Source organism: Mytilus edulis, chromosome 13 (assembly GCF_963676685.1).
Source record: "Mytilus edulis chromosome 13, xbMytEdul2.2, whole genome shotgun sequence".
Lineage (NCBI taxonomy): Eukaryota > Metazoa > Mollusca > Bivalvia > Mytilida > Mytilidae > Mytilus > Mytilus edulis.
In genome coordinates this window covers 26435166-26456426 of record NC_092356.1, presented here as the reverse complement: position 1 = coordinate 26456426, position 21261 = coordinate 26435166, and the positions used below count along the sequence as shown (strand labels likewise).

At 33.1% G+C, this 21261-nt stretch overlaps 2 protein-coding genes across 2 annotated transcripts; both read left to right on the top strand.

Moving 5' to 3' along the window:
• The first annotated feature begins 2123 nt into the window (after positions 1-2123).
• Positions 2124-3679, top strand: LOC139500807 (uncharacterized). The gene has a single exon (XM_071289674.1). It carries the CDS (start codon positions 2449-2451, stop codon positions 3394-3396), a length of 948 nt encoding a protein of 315 aa, XP_071145775.1. The 5' UTR covers positions 2124-2448; the 3' UTR covers positions 3397-3679.
• Positions 3680-12096: 8417 nt separating this feature from the next.
• On the top strand, positions 12097-21144 carry LOC139500213 (carbonic anhydrase 6-like). Its single transcript, XM_071288953.1, has 4 exons — positions 12097-12163; positions 12868-12900; positions 17681-17854; positions 21083-21144. Exons 1-4 carry the CDS (start codon positions 12097-12099, stop codon positions 21142-21144), a joined length of 336 nt encoding a protein of 111 aa, XP_071145054.1.
• Positions 21145-21261: the final 117 nt, after the last annotated feature.

Genomic DNA, 21261 nt, shown 5'->3' with positions numbered 1-21261 from the left:
GGTCTGGAAGTATCTATCAGCCACGTTTGCCTATTCTCCAGGACCCAACACATCGTGTTTCTGCAGTACAGAATAGGACAAACTCTATAATATTCCGTGGCTCATATGAAGGGTGGGTGCTTCATCAGGGGTCCTGACCCAATCCTTCATATTGTACTAAGCTTTGACTACCGATCTAGTCAGTATTTCTTTTAAGTTCCGATGTCTACTATACGCCACCATTGGTGGTTATGGAAATAGCTCCCTATATTTTGCATTGCGAACTAGTTTTTTATAATGTTTTCGTAAAGCTTTATTTATATTTCCTAACGAGAAGTGATATTTAGTTACAAATACTAGTGGTATCTGCTTGTCAGATTCTTGTTTAAAGCGGAGTAACTCTGGTCGTTCGATATTGAGAGCCGATTCACAGTTACGAAGTATTTCAAGGTCCTTATATCCCCTTTGCTTAAGATGGCCTTTGAATTTACAAAGAGTATCTTTTAAATTTTGCGTGTTGCTGTTGTTTCGGTGGTGGCGAATAGCTTCCCCTTTTATAAATCCGGAGAAGAGTGTTGGGTTATGCATAGACGTCCTATCTAAATATTGAAACGTATTTGTAGGTTTGGTGTAGCTCTTAATATCAAGGATACCGGTGTTCCTGAACCTCAACCCTTTATGTACGACTGTATCGAGAAAGATAATTTCTTCGTTTGAAATTTCAAACGTAAACTTTAATAAAGGGTGATGATCATTTGCTATTTTAAAAAACTCCGAAACTTCTTCTCGTGATGAATGAGCTATTATAAACGCATCATCTCTATACCTTCCGTAAAATAAGATATTATTTTTATACTTATATTTTTCAATAATTTCATTGATAACTTCGAATGCTCTAATATCACAAATTTCTGGGCTGCATCTACTTCCCATACTAGCGCCTATTTTCTGTACAAAGTATCGGTCATTAAATTCAAAATAATTGTTTTTCATCACTGTGGCTACTAACGATTTAATTGTTTCACAGCTAGGTAGTTTTATCGGATAATCTTCTTTTACTGCACTCTTATAAGCCCGTCCAACAGAATGAATGAGTTCATTGAACTCCATGTTTGTATACATGCTGGTGCAGTCAAAAGAAACTAAGAGGCAATCCCGATCAGGCCTTAAACTTTCTATTTTATTTATGAAATCCCCACTATCTCTAATGTAACTGTTCTGTCTTTTAACTATAGGTATAAAAAAGTAATTAATAAATTTGGTAACCCTTTCGGTGACAGAGGTTACATTGAGAAATAATCGGTCTGCATTCATTAACTGTCGTCGTTTGTTTTGTTGTTGGTACGGTTGACGATATTATAAGTTCAAATGATATCATAACGGCTAAGTGCATTTAAAATTGTTTACCTGGTATATTTAAACATACATCGTATATAACCTACATGTTTATCTAGCATGACAAGGAAGTTTTTAAAGTCCAGTCATAAAAGATGGCGACTGCACAGGACAAAGCAGACAATTTCGATGATTTATTGACGTGTACCATATGCTTGGAGACCTTTTCAGGTCCAAAATATTTACCATGTCTCCATACTTTCTGCAAGACATGCATCAAGACTGACATTCTGTCTACCGTAGACAAGGAGAAAATTGGAACAACGTTTAAGTGTCCAATATGTAGACAGGATATTTTGATGGGAGAGTCAACAGGTAATCCGGAGACCTGGGCCGAAAAATTACCAGGTAACCATTTTGTTGCTTCGATGATGGATAGACAAGCATTAAAAAGAAGCGAAAAAAATATGCGACTCTTGCAAAGCGAACAACAAAACTAAAAAAGCGTTATCTTGGTATATTGTATGCGAAGAAGCGTTTTGTAAATCTTTTGAACAATGTCACAAATCGTTTCAGATGACAGCAAAACACCCGATAATATTATTGAATGACCTTGTAGCTAACAAGGAAACAGAAAACATTTCGTCATTGATATATTGCGAAGAACACCACGGAGAGGTGGTGCAGGCTTATTGCGTTGATCATTCTAAACCTTTATGTACATTATGCGCGACTTTATTACACAGGAAATGCGAAGATGTCGTAACAATCGAAGCGGCTGTCTCAGGTATAAAAAAATAAGAAAAAGCAACGAAATTGTCTACAGAATTAAAAGAGACTAGCAAACAGCTATCCGATTTAATACAAAACAGGAAAGACCTCAGGACCGATTACCAAAAAGAGGCTGAAGTTATTCTTACAAAAGTCAGTACTATAAAGGATAATATTGTTAAGCATTTAAACATTATTGAAGGTCAAATAAAGGACGAAATAAACAAATCGAAAAAGGAAGTAGGTCTGAAACTTTTCGAAAAGTCTGCAGAACTCGAAAGTCTGAAAAGTACTGTTGATAACTGGATTGCTATATTTGATACCTGTTTACATCATGGTTCCGAATTGCAGTGTTTGTTAGAAATGAATAGAATAAACGAAAATAAGGACAACTTTGGTGATATACTCAAGAAATGTATAAGCGAAATGAAAAATGTTTCCATTTTTTTAGAAGCTAATGATATAGCTGTACATTTTTCGAAAAAAGTCGCAGCTATAGGGCTTGTTAAAGTGATTGAAACTGACGCAAGTTGTCCGAATTTTTTGTTTAGGAAAACAGTAAATTTTCACACGGGAAATATTAATGTTATTAGAGTTATTGACCTCACTGGAAATAATGTATATCTAAGTGGCATTTTTATAAACAGTGACCTTATCTTTACCCACCATAAGTTATCGAAAGTGTTGAAATATAACCACAACGGATGCTGTCTCACAGATCTGAGTTTACCAAACAAACCTTTTGACATAGTTCAATTGACTGACACGACGGCTGCTGTGTCAACAGAAAATAAAACATTGTTTGTTGTTGATATACAGAAAATGATTCAGTGCCGTAAAATTGAAGTGCTTTATTACGTTCATGGATTTTGCCATGTCAATGGGGAATTTATTCTTGCTTATGAAAATACTTTAACCTGGATAAATGCTACCTCTGGTGCCAAAATTGAACAAACATCAACAAATGGGGACACTTATTACATTCACGCAAACAGCAGAAAAGATTACATTTGCACAGACGGGAAATCGGTATCTAAAATGGTAAATAATGCGAAAGTCTTTACTTACAAAAGCGATAAATTTTCAAATCAGAGAGGTATAGACATAGACCGAGATGGAAATGTTTATATATGTGGGAATGGTACAAGTAATTTACACCAACTGGATAAGGATGGTAAACTGGTAAGAATTATTCCAGTTGGTAGTATAGGAATAAAAAGACCATATGTTATACGTTTCAAGAAAAACATCAACCAGTTCCTTGTTACATGCTATCAAATTGGCAAAGTGTTTATATGCGAAACTGATTGAACACTGCATTGTTAACTTTACGTTTACTAACGTTATTTCACATCGTGTAATTCATGAGAAAAGAAGAAAACGTGTCTTGGCAAATAGACTATAAAATAATGTGCATTTGGTATTCAAGCTTCAATAGAGAATTGCATATTTACCACCAGTTTGAAAATCAATAACGCAGAATTAAGCGAATAATTTATCTTAAGATTTTGATTTGTCTTTCCGAATATATTCAGAATAATTTTCCTTTATATAGTAGACATAATGAACAATAAAACATTGTTTAATTCATGCACTCAAAGCTCTTTCAAGGATTTACCCGAAGGAGGAACGCTCATAACCCCAAAAACAAAAATTTGAGAGCATTAAGCTTATTCCAGAAAACCGCTTTGATCGGACGAAATCACTTATCGACCTAGTGCTGGTGTATGAAAAACAACTATATTTTTAATTTCACGCGTCCTAAGCGTGTTTTCTGAATTCTCTTGCATAAGTGGTATGCAATTGTTAATCATAATGACCATATTGATTTGACGTTAATTGCCCACTCGCTGCTCAACGAGACATTGATCGAGGGTCATTGATATGTCCTTTATTAAACTGTTTATCGCTTCAGAAACTCGTCAGAAACAACCTTAACAGATGTCGACAACAATTGTAAAGAACTCCTCACAGCTTACCGGGTAGCGCGAACAGAAGCAGAACGGTTAACTTTTTTCAATCTCTTCATGGCTGTTTCACGCCCGCCGTTCTTAGCCGTAAGATGCCCGTCAATATCCGTTTTATGTCCGTTCAGCGTCCATTTTATCCGTCGACGTGGGTCCTGTCCGGTTGATAATTTTGAGCATGTTCAAAACTTTGAACAGATGTCCAACGGATTAGGTGTCCGTTGAACGTCCGGTAGTCGTCCGTTTTTTACGGTACTTGTCTATTCTGTTTCCGTTTGTATCCGTTACTTGTCCATTATACAAACGTTGGATGTCGAGTAGATCAATTCACCAACGGACTTCTACCCTACGTATTACGGATAAAACTGATGAGGAACGGATGAGAAACGGATGTGAACGGAAGGATAACGGATACAACGGATATGTACCGAACGTAAAACGGATAAATGCCAATTGAAAAATTTCGCGTCAGAATTTATTGGTATAACAATTTTTTTTTAATTTCATGAATGTTTATTAGTCATGATTTATATAAGAGTAAGAGCACGTATTCACTATCAAGGAGCTCATAATCAGGCCAGTCTGAACTCAAATATTGCAAATTTAAACCTACAATCTGTCGAAAGGAGATGACAAAGGGTTAAATATTATATGTAAAATTGAGAATGGAAATGAGGAATGTGTCAAAGAGACAACAACCCGACCACAGAGCAGACACCAGCCGAAGGCCACCAAAGGGTCTTCAATGCATCGAGAAACTCCTGCACCGGAGACGTTCTTCAGCTGGCCCCTAGACAAATTAGTAGATTAGTTCAGTGATAATGGACGTCATACTAAACTCCGAATTATAATCATAATTATACATGTGTATGATTACATGTACATTTATATGAATTGCTGATTTCTATTTTCCGCTGATCTTGTTCATATGTTTTATCCGGAACGCTTCCATTATGTTTACGTTAAGTCGTTACTTGTTCGTTGGATGTCCGTTCGACATCCGTTCTGTCTTTTACGTTTCCTTTACCCGTACGTAAATACATAGAGGATGTTGGAAACTTAATATTGTGGTGTTAATCTGTCTATGATGAGTTCACATGAATTACTACGCAGGAGTGGAAAATCATTAAACATTAAAATGACCAGATAAAATATACACAATCGATTGTGCATCGATTTTTAAAATCTATTGATTTTTTTTTTATTTGTTTAAAACAAAGTCCGACATAGATATAGTTCCTTGTCTTGGGAGGGGGGGGGGGGTAAATCGTACTTTGTAATATTCACACTGTTTAAAACTAAAAAATCTCTGAGAATGATGCTTGAATACTAGAATGAAAACATATTTGTTACATTTTGTTGACGTATATTTCAACAAACAATCGGAATGACCATGATAACCATAAAGTTGAATTCATCCCTTTGCAGTTTTGGCGGACGTCATCACGAGATGGTTAACCGATATTGAATATCTGTTTCACAGATGACGACAGATATGTTCCAATAGTTGTAACAACAATCCCATCGTCTTTTCCTCTGTGATTTCCGAGTTAGACTTATTATCGGATTTGTACTTACATGTACAACAAAACGGGTGTCATTTGTGGAGCAGGATCTGCTTACCCTTTCTGTCCGACTTTTGGTGGTATTGTTTTTAGTTTTCTTTGTTGAGTTTTGTGTACTGGTGTATCTTTTTGTCGCCATGCGTTTTTTAACATCGATGTATGAGTTTGAATATTCATTCGCTATGGTTTGATGCTTTTCAATTTTTTTTTAAATATAATTTCAAATACGAAGTCGCATGTGGTAATTAAGAATGTGAACAATATTTCGTAGTTAAGTGGTGATTTCTTCCAATTACCCATTTCATGGTACATTTGAGGGAGGGAATTTTGCAAGGCAAACATTGTGTTATGAGTTTTGAAGAGTACGTATGTACGTAACATTATTATTCACTAGTGTAGTAATTGTTCGCTGAGTTACAGAAATTATCTCCGAGCAAGTATAAAAGTGTGTATCTTCTTTGCTTGTTGCTGTGTTATTCACACTTTTGATGTTTTAAAAATATTTTCGGATGAGTTTTGTCGCTTTAACCGAGTCAAAAAGCGAGACTTATGTATGCTGTTTCCGACGGCATCATCGGTGTCATCAATGTATACATTGAAAAGTTATGAGAACAACAAGTGGTATATCAATGTTAATTAGTATGTAGTTGTTTTATCATAGCAATGGTACATCTTATGATCATAGAGATGACTTGGTTCCGTTCCATTAGTCATTGTCTATTACTTTGATTGGGTTGTATAATTTACATGTTAGAGTTTGCGATCTGATCAGCTTTAGAAGAAAACACTAATGTTAAGAGTCAACGGTATTTGGTGTGCAGTTATATTAGTATTTACAAGCCTTATTTACCTTGGAGATCAATTGGCGCCACTGCTTTATCATAGATCTTTAACTTCAAAACTTTAACATTTTCTGCAAGCTTGAGTTTTAGTTTAAGTTAGTGAAACACATATGATACGTCAATGGTATTTGGTATGAAGTTTTGTAAGCATTGGCAATTTTCTTTTCCATTCATGTTGTTTAGTCCAGCATCTTAAATCATGTTTCATTGACTTTGCATGTTTTGAATAGTTTACATGCTTAAATACTGACAAGTTGGTTTCGATGTTGCCATTATACTATCAAGATTACAGAAAGGCGAGACATATCTCTGCATCAACAGTTTACGTTACTCTGTTGATGTGATTCCTCTCTCCCCCCTCCCTCCAATAAAAATTAAATTATTAAATCATTTAATGTAAAGTTAAGTGTTTACTAGAACATGGACATGTTGAATTGACCACATATACAAAATATATTACCAACACAAAATTCAACCCCTTAAAAGAAATAGATGTAAAAAGGCAGAATGAATTAAACGGCTATGAAACTCAAAATAACTCACTAAGTTTACATTTTAACCGTTAAAAACAGCACGACGGATGCCACATGTACAGCAGGGTCTTCTTTAGCACCTGATATTTCACCCGTTGTTAAGCGCGGTTCATGTTGCTCAGTCTGCAGCGGTCAAGTTGTATGTTATTTGGTTGTTTTTTTGTTGTTGGCATGGCATTGTCAGTTTATTTACAACTTTTGTTTTAATGTCTTTTTTTCGCCTTTCATTTATCCTACAGTATTTAATGAAGTAGAAAGTGTATTATCTGGTTAACGACGATCATTGATCTCCATAGTTTATAACAAATGTTCAACGTTATTTCTTGCCATCTAAATGTAAAATAGTTCTCCAACAACAACGGACTAATTTAACGTACACAACAAGAAGCGAAATATTTCACCTACATACATCTCTGTAATGAGATAATGGACGTTCATGTTTAAGATAAAACTATCCTGACGTATTCTTTGAAGTTATGTGACTGCATTGTATACGATTTCAATCAAGTGTAATGGTTACAATGGTACAGTCTTAAAGGTGTTGAAATGCAAGTAGTATTAGTACATGATGGTTTATGCAACTTTACCTCAAGGAAATAAATGCAAATTCATCAAACCTCGTTAAACGAATAGCAGGATACAAAATAGTATGCATCAAACTTTTTTCACATATCTTCTTTCTCCTTATATACCTATATGGAGTTATTTTCTTTCAGAACGACAGGTTATTCTTTTTCAGAATCAACCCGGACGATACCATGTTTCAATTAAATATACCGATTTGGAAATTTATTTTCTAAAGTTCAATCGATGATAGATGTAAAAAAAAAACCTTCATTGCCCGAATTTTAATTTTAGAAACAAATAACGTGAAGTTTTGTTAATTTGTCGCTACAATAAAGAAACATTGTCATATATGTGAGATGAATTTTAATATAGACCTTCATAAATAAAAAGCCAGATTTAACATATTCGTGTGTAAGATTTTGAAAATTTTATTGAGTCCTGAATATGTTGATTGATTTTTGCTTGCTTAACGTCCAGTGGCAAATATTTCATGCATGTTCAGGACATAAACGCTGAATAGGAAATCATACTGTGACCTACATGTATTTATATTCGTCTTCGTGTCAGTTCTTAACTTTTTTAAAATTTATGTATACTTTTACTCTATCAAATAATCAACTAATAAGATAATCTTATATTCTGTTGAATAACATTAACGTAACTCAGAAAAGGGTCGGGTGCGGAGGGTATATAATTATATCCTGATTATCTGTTAATAAAATGTATTGCTTTTCGGTCAAAGGACAATCTTTCTGAATTTTACATTCGATTTAATTAAAATTGTTAAAAAAAATAACAACTTTTCCGCGATAGAAATGACATTACAAATAGAACAAAAAACATACCCCTCCCCCGTTTCCATAAACTAAGTGGTACAATAAATTACTTACAATGTGTCTTGTATTTGTCATACACCGTTATCGGATGGTAACAATACATTTGTGTCTTACTTCATGCAGTTACAGTAATATTTTTATTGTGTATGGATAATATTTTTAAAAGGTTTATATATAGATTCATTAGTGAGTTTTATTTCTTATTCTAAATGAGCCGTAGGGCGTATTAAAACCTGAACGCATTAGAAAGGAATATCCCACTTTAGTGTTGTCGGTAAAATAGGATACTAAGTTTTGCAAATCTTTATAAAAAATAATATTTTTTTGACGGTATATAAGTCAGATAATGAATATTTTAAGGTTTTTCTTGTCGTAGAACACACCTCGGGGTGTCAGGATTGCTCAAAGAAAGACCTCCCTACGGTCGGTCTTTCATTTGATCAATCCTGACACCCCTCAGTGTGTTCTACGACAAGAAAAACCTTAAAATATGCATTATCTATAACGTATTTCTGATTAGTGTTGAATTGTCAAAACCGCATACTTGATACATGTCCAAATGAAAAGACTGTAATTAGTAATGGTTTTGCTCTCACTGATGTCACTAATTAAACATGATGTTGAATTTGAAAACAAAGAATCCATTACATTCTCGTTCAAAAATAGACATTTAAGATTAAATGAAATACATTTTGGATCAACTATAATAATTATATGTCAATTTCAGTCTGTAGCCCAAAGGTAACGACGAAATGACAGTTTTGATACGGTAATCAATTGTTTTTGGGTATAAACGAATAAGTGCATAAGTACATTTGCACGTACTTATTCGATGATTATGGGATAAAATATAGTAGCACGTGTTTTAAAGGGATATGAAACGATATATCATTAGAACATACGCTTTGTAGTATGTGTTTCATTAGTACATTCGCAAGGAAGCATTTGTCTAACCAATATATACGCTTGGTAGCAGGTGTCTCATAAGCGCGTACGAGTTGTAGCATGTGTCTCATTTGGGCATGAGATTCAGTAATAGGCTAATGTTAAAACATGCGATACAATAACAGGTGCAAACAATACAGCAGGGGTGCATTTTTAGGATATGCTATATAAACAGGTGTTTCAGGGAAGCAATACGGTAGCAGGTGTATTATGGCAAACAGTAAGGTAGAAAGTACCTTGTAGCAAACACCACAGTAACAGCTATCTTATGACAAATACACAGATAGCAAATAGCTTATGGCCAACAAATCGGTAGTTGGTGCCTAAAAGCAAAAAATACTGTAGCGGTAGGCCAATTAGAGAATATGATACGGTAGTACGTGTCTTATGGATAATAATACGGTAGCAGATATTTTAAGGCAAACATCGCGGTAGAAAGTGCCTAATGGAAAACGGTAGCAAATTCCCTAGGCAGACAATAGGGTAGCAGGTATGTTATGATTCACAATACAGTAATTTGGTATTAGATGCCAGATGACAAAGAATACGGTAGCAGATTACTTATGGCAAACAAAACAGTAGAAGGCGCCTAATGGCAATTAATTTGGTAGCAGGTGCTTTTCGTTCGTTTCGGTTTTATAGTCCGACTATCCAAAGGAAATCGCGGACTTACTTCTACCTTCTATTGAACAGTAACCGATTTGTTGACCGTTTTGCTTTCACTTTGCCGTTCAAAGATCAATATTGCTATTGTTTCTGCCTCTGGAGATTGCATTAGTATGTTTGTGGTTGTGTCCGGGGTAATTCGGGATCATCCAGGTCATATCCCTCGGCGTAGTCAATCCGACATCGCTTGCCTCTGTCGTTGATTAAGAGAAGATAGTATTGGCGATCGCGATCCCCTCAGGTTCATCTTGGCATTTCGTAGGAGTTATCTCCCTGTTTCCTTCTAGTGACGTTTTGGCTTCTGTTTCATGTGTCTCATCGCAAACAATACGGTGGGGATGACTCATGGTATACAATACTGTAGTAGGAGACTTATTGTAGGATACAGTTGAAGTTGTCCTATGTCGGCATATGATACAGAAGTACGCGCAGACAATAATATATTTTGAATTCAGTTATTTGGTTGGCCATGTTGATATAAGTAAATGAAAATGAATTAAAAAAGATGATCAAAGAAATCAGGCATATAACTTTGTTCATCAGACGTGAGTTTTGTTTACATAAAAATAAATAAAGTTGGGGATAGGGCAATCTAAACCTGAGTGTCACAAATCTTAGTTCTTTGAATAATGTAAATTTGTGTGCTCTTCTAGATTGATTGATTGATTGTTGGTTGCTTCTCTTCTAGATTATTCTTCACTGGGAACGCTAAAATCCAAATATTTTAGGTGGTACCCAACACTTTAGCTAAAATTAATTTTGGTCGTTTAATTTTCTGAAAATTTTGATAAAGTATTTACTTTGACCCTTTGACAAAAATATAAAAATTTCAAAATATTTGAACCAAGCATTTTATCAGAAAAAATATATAGACGGGTTATATAGCAGTTTGACAAACACTAATTTTGATCATTGAAAAGCTTAATATTTCCTTAAAAACACAACGTCATTAAAACGTTTATGTGATTTTACAGAGTTATCTCCCTGTAGTGTTAGGTACCACCTTAACAGCCAGTGAAGTATAAACACATAGAATAGTAAGAGTTGCAGGAAAAAATCAAAATCAAAATTCATCACAGGGAAAACTTTGCATGGAGGAGTAGGTTGAAACCTAGTAAGTGTTCCAACATTTTTTTTTTAATTTGTAAAGAGTATTTTTTAAAAACACGTTGTAAATCATGTCAACGACGCAGTACTGACCACCCTTGAACTGATGACATTATTGGGGACCAACAGTTTACCAATAGTAATAGAATCATCCAAATTGTAATAAATAAAATTAAAACTTCATATATTCGTTAGCGAATGGGACAAGTGAAAAACCTATGGAAGATATTATGCCCGATCAATCCATGACATGATTTTAAAAGCAGTCATATTAGGATGATGTTGACGGTTGCACGTAAACTCTAATGCATATGCATTTAATGTACGGTTTAGTCGCTGCTTATTGTTCAGCAATCGAAATGCTCTTCAACGTCATTTTCTATTGGCCTTTTTTAATCTTTTTTATTCGAGTTTTTGTACATGAAACGCGCGTCTGGCATACATATTAGGTTTTGTTTTGACCAACGAACTCAAATCCGCAGTTCCAGCATACTACCACGAAACCACAAGGAAGGTTTTAATGATCTTTTAACTTAGAAAAAGAGATAAGAAGGAAGCAATCCTTAGAAATGTTTCCATATTTTATATCGGTGTTCACTGTACTGGATATCGTTTGCAAACATCAATATGTAAAAAATTGATATATGATATTAATTATTATCACAAGGCTGAGCATCGCTGTTTTTTAGTGATTTACACAATAAGAGTACTTATTTTATACATCAAATCTAAATAAAGCATGCCTGTGCGCATTTATTTTTTGTCAGTCGACAAGTGTAAAAAAGTTATGCGAAACTACTTTAATATACGTTTCAAACATTTACAACTTACAACAATAGTGTAAATCATAAGTGCACACGAACCTAACCCTATTGACAATACTTAATTAAAATGTTGCAAAATATTGTATCGCTAGTCCGTCTTACATGACAATATGACAAAGTATAAAAGAAAAATCTAAAGAATTGGGCTTCTATTCAAAAATGGAACTTTCAACATTTGCTAAGTGTATTATTGTTCTAGTTGGATCAAATTTTGCAAGTGGTGCAGGTAATTTGTGCCAATATTTAAAAAAAATGAAATTTGAATTAATCAATTTAATCTTATTGAAAAAAGCATTTAAATTTTTTTCGAACCTAAAAATAGAAAGTTGACGAAACACTATTATAGCGTATTTGGTTGCTACCAAATTGAATGTGAAACATTGTTACGTTCGGAAATATTATCTCTTTACCGTCATAAAGTACGTCCACTGTTTCCTGAAAATGAAGATACATTTATTTTGTAATTTGGCACCATTAGTAATACAGTATATCCTGTTTCATTTCACGACTGCATTTCAATTTCAATTTTGACATTCTTTAACAAGTTAATGATATAATAGACATTTACTATTTAGTAGAAAATTCCATGATCAGTGCCAATCTGATGCCATGTATTTTCCAGAACACATGTTCTGATTTATTGCGTTTGGCTTTTCCGAATATTTTTTTGTCTTCGAATTATTATTGTGTCGTCGAGATGTTCCTTTGAAATCACGCTCCATATATTAGATGTACCATGTGAAACATTATCAAATAAGTCACTGATATACTTCATGTTTAACGCATATATGGATGTTCTTCTTATAGGGAAAATATCGCATATGATGTAGACATCTGCTTTCCCTAATTTCTATCATGTAATACTGATTAACATAAATGATATATAATGACTATATTAATTGTTGATCTCCTATTTTTGTTTTTTTTTAGTTCATGATGACTGGGGATACAATCATGGCAAGAGTAAGTATTTTAACATTAAACATTGTTGGTATTTGCAACATTTTTGATTTTTTTAATTGTGGGTTAGATGACAAATCATGAAGATTAACAAGAACATTGATGAAGCCTACTGCTTCTGTTGTAGATGATAAGTATTAACATACAGTGGTAAACATTACAAGCATAAATTTATCATATATTTTGTATTTCAATAATTTTGAAAATTTAAAGGTAAATTGTTTTTGTGCCGGGATATTTGTACACGAATGTCCTTTTTTATCGAAGTATTTACCAAAACATATTTTTATAACTACGCATGCAACTGATTATCATCTTCATAGCGAATGAACACTTAAATTACTTCGAATTTTGTAAACAAACAATTTCTATTGATATTCGCCTTGCATTTCTGGAAATTATCTAATACCCTCATATAGACAAGAACAATATAAAAAAAAAGTTAAAAAAAAAAAAAAAAAAAAAAAAAAAAAATCGGCGAGCAAACATTTCTTCAAACGTTTTACTGCTGAAAAAGAAATATAAATGAATTTCAATTAAAGAAGTATGAAAGCTCTTTGTTTTTCATTGATATTAAAGATAATTAGAAAATGAAGCAATAAACATCTCTGCATTAAAACCCTTGAAATAATACATAGAAGAATTTCTCATGTCAGATATCGGAATAGATAGCGATAAATTTTGACTTCCATATCTATAATACTAAAATGACGAGGTCCAATTTGTCAGCCGTCAACACGTAAAAACGACGAATCAAAGAATTCAACTTTATATATAACTAATATATTACAAAGGTGTAGATTAAAAATTACACCACTCCAGGCCCTTTTGTTTTCCACGTAATTAATATTGCCAAAAATTAAGAAGTTCCGGGTCGAGTCCGATACCGATACCAATAGTATATTCACCTGTTACCTATAAGCTTATCTGTACGTTCCACATCTGACAGGCGCACCGCCAAACGGTGTATTCAGAATTAATATGCTATATACACGGGTCATAATCACCGGGTTGACAATACTAAATAGTCAAATTGTTACCTATTGTAGTATTTTAATCAGTAAGACTCTCTACCTTATCTGTACGTTCCGCATCTGACAGGCGCACCACCAAACGGTGTATTCAGAATTGATTAATATGCTATATACACGGGTGATAATCACAGGGTTGACACTACTAAATTGTCAAATTGTTACCTATTGTAGTATTTTAATCAGTAAGACTTTCTAAGATTACAATACGAATACTAAAAATCTGGACTAAAAATAAGGCGTATAGGTACAGTTTTCAATTTGTTAGCAGCCATGACGTAAAACAGCGAATCAAATAATTCAACTTTATTTATAACTAATATAGGACAATGCTGTTGATTAAAAAATACTCCATTCCAGGACCTTTTGTTTTCCAAATAATTAATATTACCAATAATTAATAAGTTCCAGTTCGACGGGTATAAACAGAAGGATTTGAAAGCAGAGAAAACTGTGTATCTTATAATCGGTATGACTTTATCAGATGACAATACTAATACTAATATAAGGCTTGCGCATAGTTATATACTTTAACATGTTTAATTCAGTCACGGACCCGCGATATCACGGGTGTGTTCTAGTGTGTATTAAGGCTACACACATATTGAATGTTCGACAAACTACAATAACATCTGAATTAGTTTCATTCTCAGACAGTAATTAACATTTGTATATATAGCCAAACGTTATCCCAAACGATAGTTTGCTTATTTACTTTATTTTGTCATTAAAGTGTGTTTAAAATGGCAATGTATGTAACTTTAAACATAATTATTATGTCGTCTTACATGTCAAAGTTATATCACAACCAAACCTGTCTTGTCCAGTTTTTGCCACCTGTTTGTTCATCAATACGATTATCATAATTTCGAAAGATTTCAATAATTTTAACTAGGTTTACGATTTCATGTTTTTAACAATAAATCCTATCATACCTTCTCTTTTTCATTTGTATCTATTCTGCCCTCAATACAGGTGATAATACCCTTTGTTACAACAATTAGATAGCTACCCACATCGATAAGGTCAAATTATTCATGCAACAGTAGAAGGTTGATTGAGTTTTATTTTTATTTATCTGCTTTTATGAGTTTTTTTTTATCTCTATACTAGTTAATTTTTTACTGATGGATTTTTAACCTTCCATTCTTAATAATTATCGAATGTGTTTATTGAAGAAATGCATGTTATGTATCTTGCACGGTCATGAAGTTTCTTCTATGAATAATGCATACAATGATTTCTGCAAAACGAATTAAGGCCAACAGGACATTCTTATGCATTACCAAAAATAAAACTACAACATTATTCAATTTATTTTTCTTACCCTTGAACGCACTTACATGACATCTTAATTATTGTTTTTTGTTTTGTTTCACCGAAGCCTTATCTTTAATGTTAGTCATTGCCTCATTTCCCAATCTTATATTTAAACCATTAAAATCGACAATGACTGATAGATTGATTGATTAGTTTTTCACATCACATTTAACACTTTTGCGATATATCGTGGCGGCCTTTTTTATTGTTGAAAGACGGATTGCCTGGAAATGATTGCCTGGAAATGATTGCCTGGAAATGATTGCATTTAACGTAAATGTCGTTATTGAGGTTCACATTGATATAAGAAGATTTAGTATGAGTGCCAATGAGGCAACTCTCTATTCAATTTACAATTTGTAAAAGAAAAACATTATAGGTCTTGGCTCACACCGAATGTAAAGTTTCTTACATCTAACTAAATGTATAATATTGATACATGCTTTATACAAAACATATGCACTATTTCAAAATAGAAAAATTATTAGATACGAATAATTTATAAATTAAGTAAAACTGATGTATTGTCATTTATCTATATAGTCTGTGACGTAAGATGAATGTGTAAAATATATAATTATGTACAAACTATAGTACAGAGTTTCCATAAACGTATACGAACTTCAGACTATTGTCATATAGATGTCCTCTTACTAATCGATAATTCTTCAAAAAGTGTTGTGTAGATATCATGATTCAATATTCGATGTTAGATATCAATAAAGTTGTCAAATACTTAACAAAATCTTATAAAGATTAAGGTGAAAAGACCTTTGAAAATCTTTAATTTATTTTCTCCTGGTCATACAACGGAAGAAAATCAAATTTTACATCATAATATTATGATAATGGCATAGCACATTTATTTATTTTGCTGTTTTCTCATGCAAATAAAAGGATTTCATTATCGGCACTGTACTAAGACACAACGCGCTTAGAAAAATAGGTATCTTTTGAAATACCATTGAAAGCTACCTATCTGATTAAGTGATTAATATGTCAAGACTAAATTCCAGGCCCATCATACGTTCACTAGACTAAAGAAATTAGGATGCACGTCAAAGGTGGTTGAGTTCTAAAGGGGAATTAAAACTCATATGTAAGAAAGACATACCACCAATAGCAAAAGAAAAAACGGTGTCGGGTAAAAGTGGTAACTCGAAACCGAACCGGAATTTGCTAGAAATTCACCGAAACGAAAAACCATTTTTGTAACTTTTCGATATCAGATTTTTGTAACAAACGTTCATGTATATACATTGTAGTGTAAAATCTAAAGCTTTGTGTTATTTATGAGTACGGTATCGTTTTTAACCTACCAAAGCTTGAAACAGATTTTGTTGTATATTTAAACTTGGGTCAAAGTGTTAACCCGAACTAATGTTTCTTCATTTTCTCTGTTTTCTCTGATTTCTTGAAGGAAATCTCTGTGTCGAATATCAACTTCTATCACTATCACATATGGACAAATATTTTCTTTTACAAATTTTATCAAAACCATTCAGTTTACCGAAATCCGTGGCAAATCAAACCCCGAGAGACAGACAGCTCGTAAAAAAGTTAGATCATAGCCTATTTAGGAATTCTTCTTCCAAATTTCTCTAATTAGTTATCAAAGGTACCAGGCTAATAATTTAATACGCCAGACGCGCGTTTCGTCTACATAAGACTCATCAGTGACGCTCAGATAAAAAAAGTTATAAAGCCAAAGAAGTACAAAGTTGAGTTAAGTAATTTTGTTTTATGGTTTTGCAGCAATTTGCATCCAGTTAAGTTTTTAATTTTCTTAATCATACAATGATTATGCATTTGAATTTTATTTATCTAGGGCATGCTATGCCTTAAAACTTTTCCGGATTCTCAAGTTTGTCTGTACTCAGAGTAAATTTTGAGGTGAAAACACAACCATTAAAGTCATGGGGTTCACATGAACCTTAAAACGACGATGAAGGGTATTTTGCATGCTTTTTTGGTGATATTTATTGAATTTTATTATCGCTGTTGCTTTCAACTTCAATTACTAATACTGTCAATATTTTGCCGTGAAACAGGGATGTATTTAGTATGTTTAGGGTACTTTACTTCGCGATGAGCCCTTTTGAGCAAACTACGCAGCAATTTATTGTCGCAGTTTTCAAACTTTCTTGATGTATTTCATTATGAAAAGACCTAAGTGTTTAATTTGTTTAAAAACATATTTTATTTGCTTAAATGTGCAAAAGGGATGAGAGACAAGTTAATCAAACTTGTATGTGTTATATATTCACGACGAGGTAAATATGTGTTATTATTTCTACTCGCGAACGTCGAAAAAATAAGTCTGATTTCAGTTCTGTATTTATCCTTGTGATTATGAATCATTTGCGAAGAACTGACATTCGCTTTTGTTTTGTCACAATCAAAATCTTCGTTTTTGTTTTGCTTTCAATTAGACCCAGAGCATTGGAAGAAAGACTTCCCCGCATGTGGTGGAGAGCAACAGTCTCCGATAGATATTAAGACAGACAATGTCAAGTTTGACCCAAGACTACGAAAATTCAATTTTACTGACCTTGTATTGCATAGAGATGTAAAAGTAACAATCCAGAACAACGGACTAATGGTAAGTATAAAAAATAAATAATAAAAAAGTAAAATCACAAAATACTGAGCTTCGAGGAAAATTCAAAAAACGAAAGTCCCTTATCTAATGGCAACATCATAAGATAAAACACATCAAACGAATTGACAAAAACTGTCTTATTCCTGACTTGGTACAAATATAGAAAATGGTGGATTGAACCTGGTTTTATAGCGCTTAACCTCTCACTTGTACGACAGGCGCATCATAATGTTGCCTTTGTTTCTTTATCATAAACATTAACATCAATGAATGCATTTGTGTCGTCATGTTTACGCATTAATTGTAAAAAATCGACTAGATTTTTTTAGCGTCAAAATATTCACATCCATCCGTTATACTGTAAATTTTAGATTAAAAAGAAGTGAAAATGATCCCCGATAGACATAAATTTGGGCAAACACTAGACCCATTCGAAATTTCCACATATAGAAACTGTTACCACACTTAACAATTTAGTTGAGGTCTGGAGCTGATATACTAGTAACTACAGTAGTCCTTTATTACTTTATGTTGATCATTGTCATTTTGCTTTGTTTCATCTATTACTTATTCTACCATCGGACTTCTTTTAAACTGTCTTTTAGTGTGCGTGTTGCTGATTGTTTGTTCATTCAACATTGGCTAGATGTATAGGAGAAGGTTGAAATCGTTCGATCACTGTCTTAAGCCAGGAATCTCTAGCCTTTATAAGTATTGAGTGGTATTTAAAAAAAAAGTTTGGTTAATTTATAAGTTGCAGAGTTTGAGTGTGGCGTTCATTTCGCTGAACTATACATATGTATTCTGTACTACATTATTGTCCCGTGGCCAGCTGAAGCCTGCTTCTGGTGTGGATGTTTCACTGTATTGACAACCCTTTGACTGTATCGGGTTGTTTTCCGATCTTTGGTCGGTTTATTGTCTCTTTGACATAGTCCCCGTTTCCATTCTTTATATTAAATGCACACCTATCAATAATTTATGACACAGGATAAAGTAACTTATTATATCTAAAAAATTGACATAATCAAAAACACTCAACGTTGACGAAATAGCAATGGTTAGGATGTCAAGGTAAGATGAACCTTGTCAAAAATATTCATCGTACAATTATTCTAAAAATCAATTATAGTTGACCTATTTCTTTTGAAGTGATGAGATTATTATTGTTTTGCATAAACGAGAAACTGAATGATGGATCTAGCAAAAGGGCAGTTATCCAAGTCGGACGAAATTGTTTCATACACCAAAGCACTCATCGTATCAACGAAAGTAGAATTTATCAAACAAGAACGTTGATCAATATTGAACCAACTAATACGGTGCATTGGCAACTGAAACATTTTGTGACAGACATGATTATGCACACTAAATATCTAGTTGGTTTGTTTCTCATTAAATCTTAAAACTGACGTAACCATGAAATAGTTATCAAATGTACCAGGATTATAATTTAGTACGCCAGACGCGCGTTTCGTCTACATAAGACTCATCAGTGATGCTCATATCAAAATATTTATAAAGTCAAACAAGTACAAAGTTGAAGAGCATTGAGGATCCAAAATTCCAAAAAGTTTTGCCAAATACGGCTAAGGTAATCTATGCCTGGGATAAGAAAACTCTTAGTTTTTCGAAAAAAAATCAAAGATTAGTAAACTGGAATGGAGTAGGTTCAGTAAGACCACGTTTTGGCCCCAAAATACAGCAGTTTTACAAAATTGTTAAAATGTAATCTTTGAGTTATTTATTGGAAACTAGAACGCTTCTGCTACATAAATACGGGCAGTTTTTGACAATACAATGTACATATATCGGGTACTAGCATCATTAAGTCATGCTAAATTACTGAAATCTTCACAATTTTAGCATTTTAGTTAAATTTTAGACGGTTTCCGTCTTAAATGGAAGTGGCCGCATTTGTGTTCATTCTTTATATTGAAATGCAAGTTGTATTTGTTGATAATACATAACATATATAAAGGTTGAGGATGAACACGGATGCGGCCACTTTCATTTTTGACAAAAACCATCTGAAAAGTGACATTGTTTGGCATATTCGATAGATTTTTCATATTTAAGCTAGAATCGGAGCGTTTTTAATGAGTAAATCAGTTAAAATCTTTCACATAAACTAATTGAATCAACTGAAATAGACAATTAAGCGTTTAAAAAGTGTCTAAAATCTTTCGTCAGGTGAACTTTAAATTTAAGGCCAAAATCGGCCCTTACCGGACCACATCATTAACCATTTACGTTCATCAATGAACCTTGAACATTAGATGAAAGTCAGATGTTAGGACTACAGATGGATATGTACATCATATAATTGTTATATTTTCCTCTTTTTTTTTTTTAATATTAAGGGGGCTTGCGGGTCTAAATCGAAATTTAATTTTAATTGAGGATTTTTCTATATTTTTTTCTATTAATGAACTAAATTTTATACTAAATAGGAAAATGATATAAAAAAAATGGGGTCACCGTTCATTTACGCTCACAATCTGCCTTCGAAAGAAGCATACATTTTTGTACAGGTACTTTTTTTTCTGTTGAACTAATAGGAGAAATATAGTTAATATCGAAATAAAAAAAAAACAACTAAATTTTACAAAAGTTTAGTTTTAGTACAGCTTATTTGAAAATTATAATAAAAAATATAGGTCACCGATGAGTTAAAAGAGATATTTCAATTTTATTGCCAAAAAAAGGTATTTTTCACCAAAGGGAGATAATATGGAGCTTTTTCAATGACACATACATTTTAAAAGTCATCTGTGGCCAACACGAATTGATTCTATTAATGATTTTTGAACAATATGATAAAGTTACAACTAATAAAGGCAATAAATAAAATTTGTAATGAAAAATAAATGATAATTTTTTCCCGAAATTTTCTACCCTCTAGCCTTCTAGCCTTCTTAATAGCATCTAAATTGACCTTATCATGCTTAACGCGAAAAACAAACCAAGGCCACAGACAACGGATGAATGACAGACTATAAAGCATCTCTATATTAAATACAAAAGTTTGATGTTGGGATATAAAACTATATGGCGAGAATAAAATAAGGCGAATGTAAATCGTCTCGAATTTGTTAAAAACGGAAACCCTTTCATCAATATATCAATATTTTTTTTATAAATCACGAATTCGGCTAGAACGGGCTTTGCGCGAAATAAAATAAAATATCGGTAGATAAGTTGGTTTCTAGTAATATGATAATAATTCCAGTACAAATTGACATGGAGGATCATACGATAAAGGTGACAGAGGGGCCATGCGTTAACGGATAAATCATACCAGATATTCTGAATTCTTTTAAAATAAAAGTGTAAATATGTCAATGTACCACCACTTAACACTTAATCCTTAATCCTTGATCATTACGCGCCCGACTATGAATTTCGATG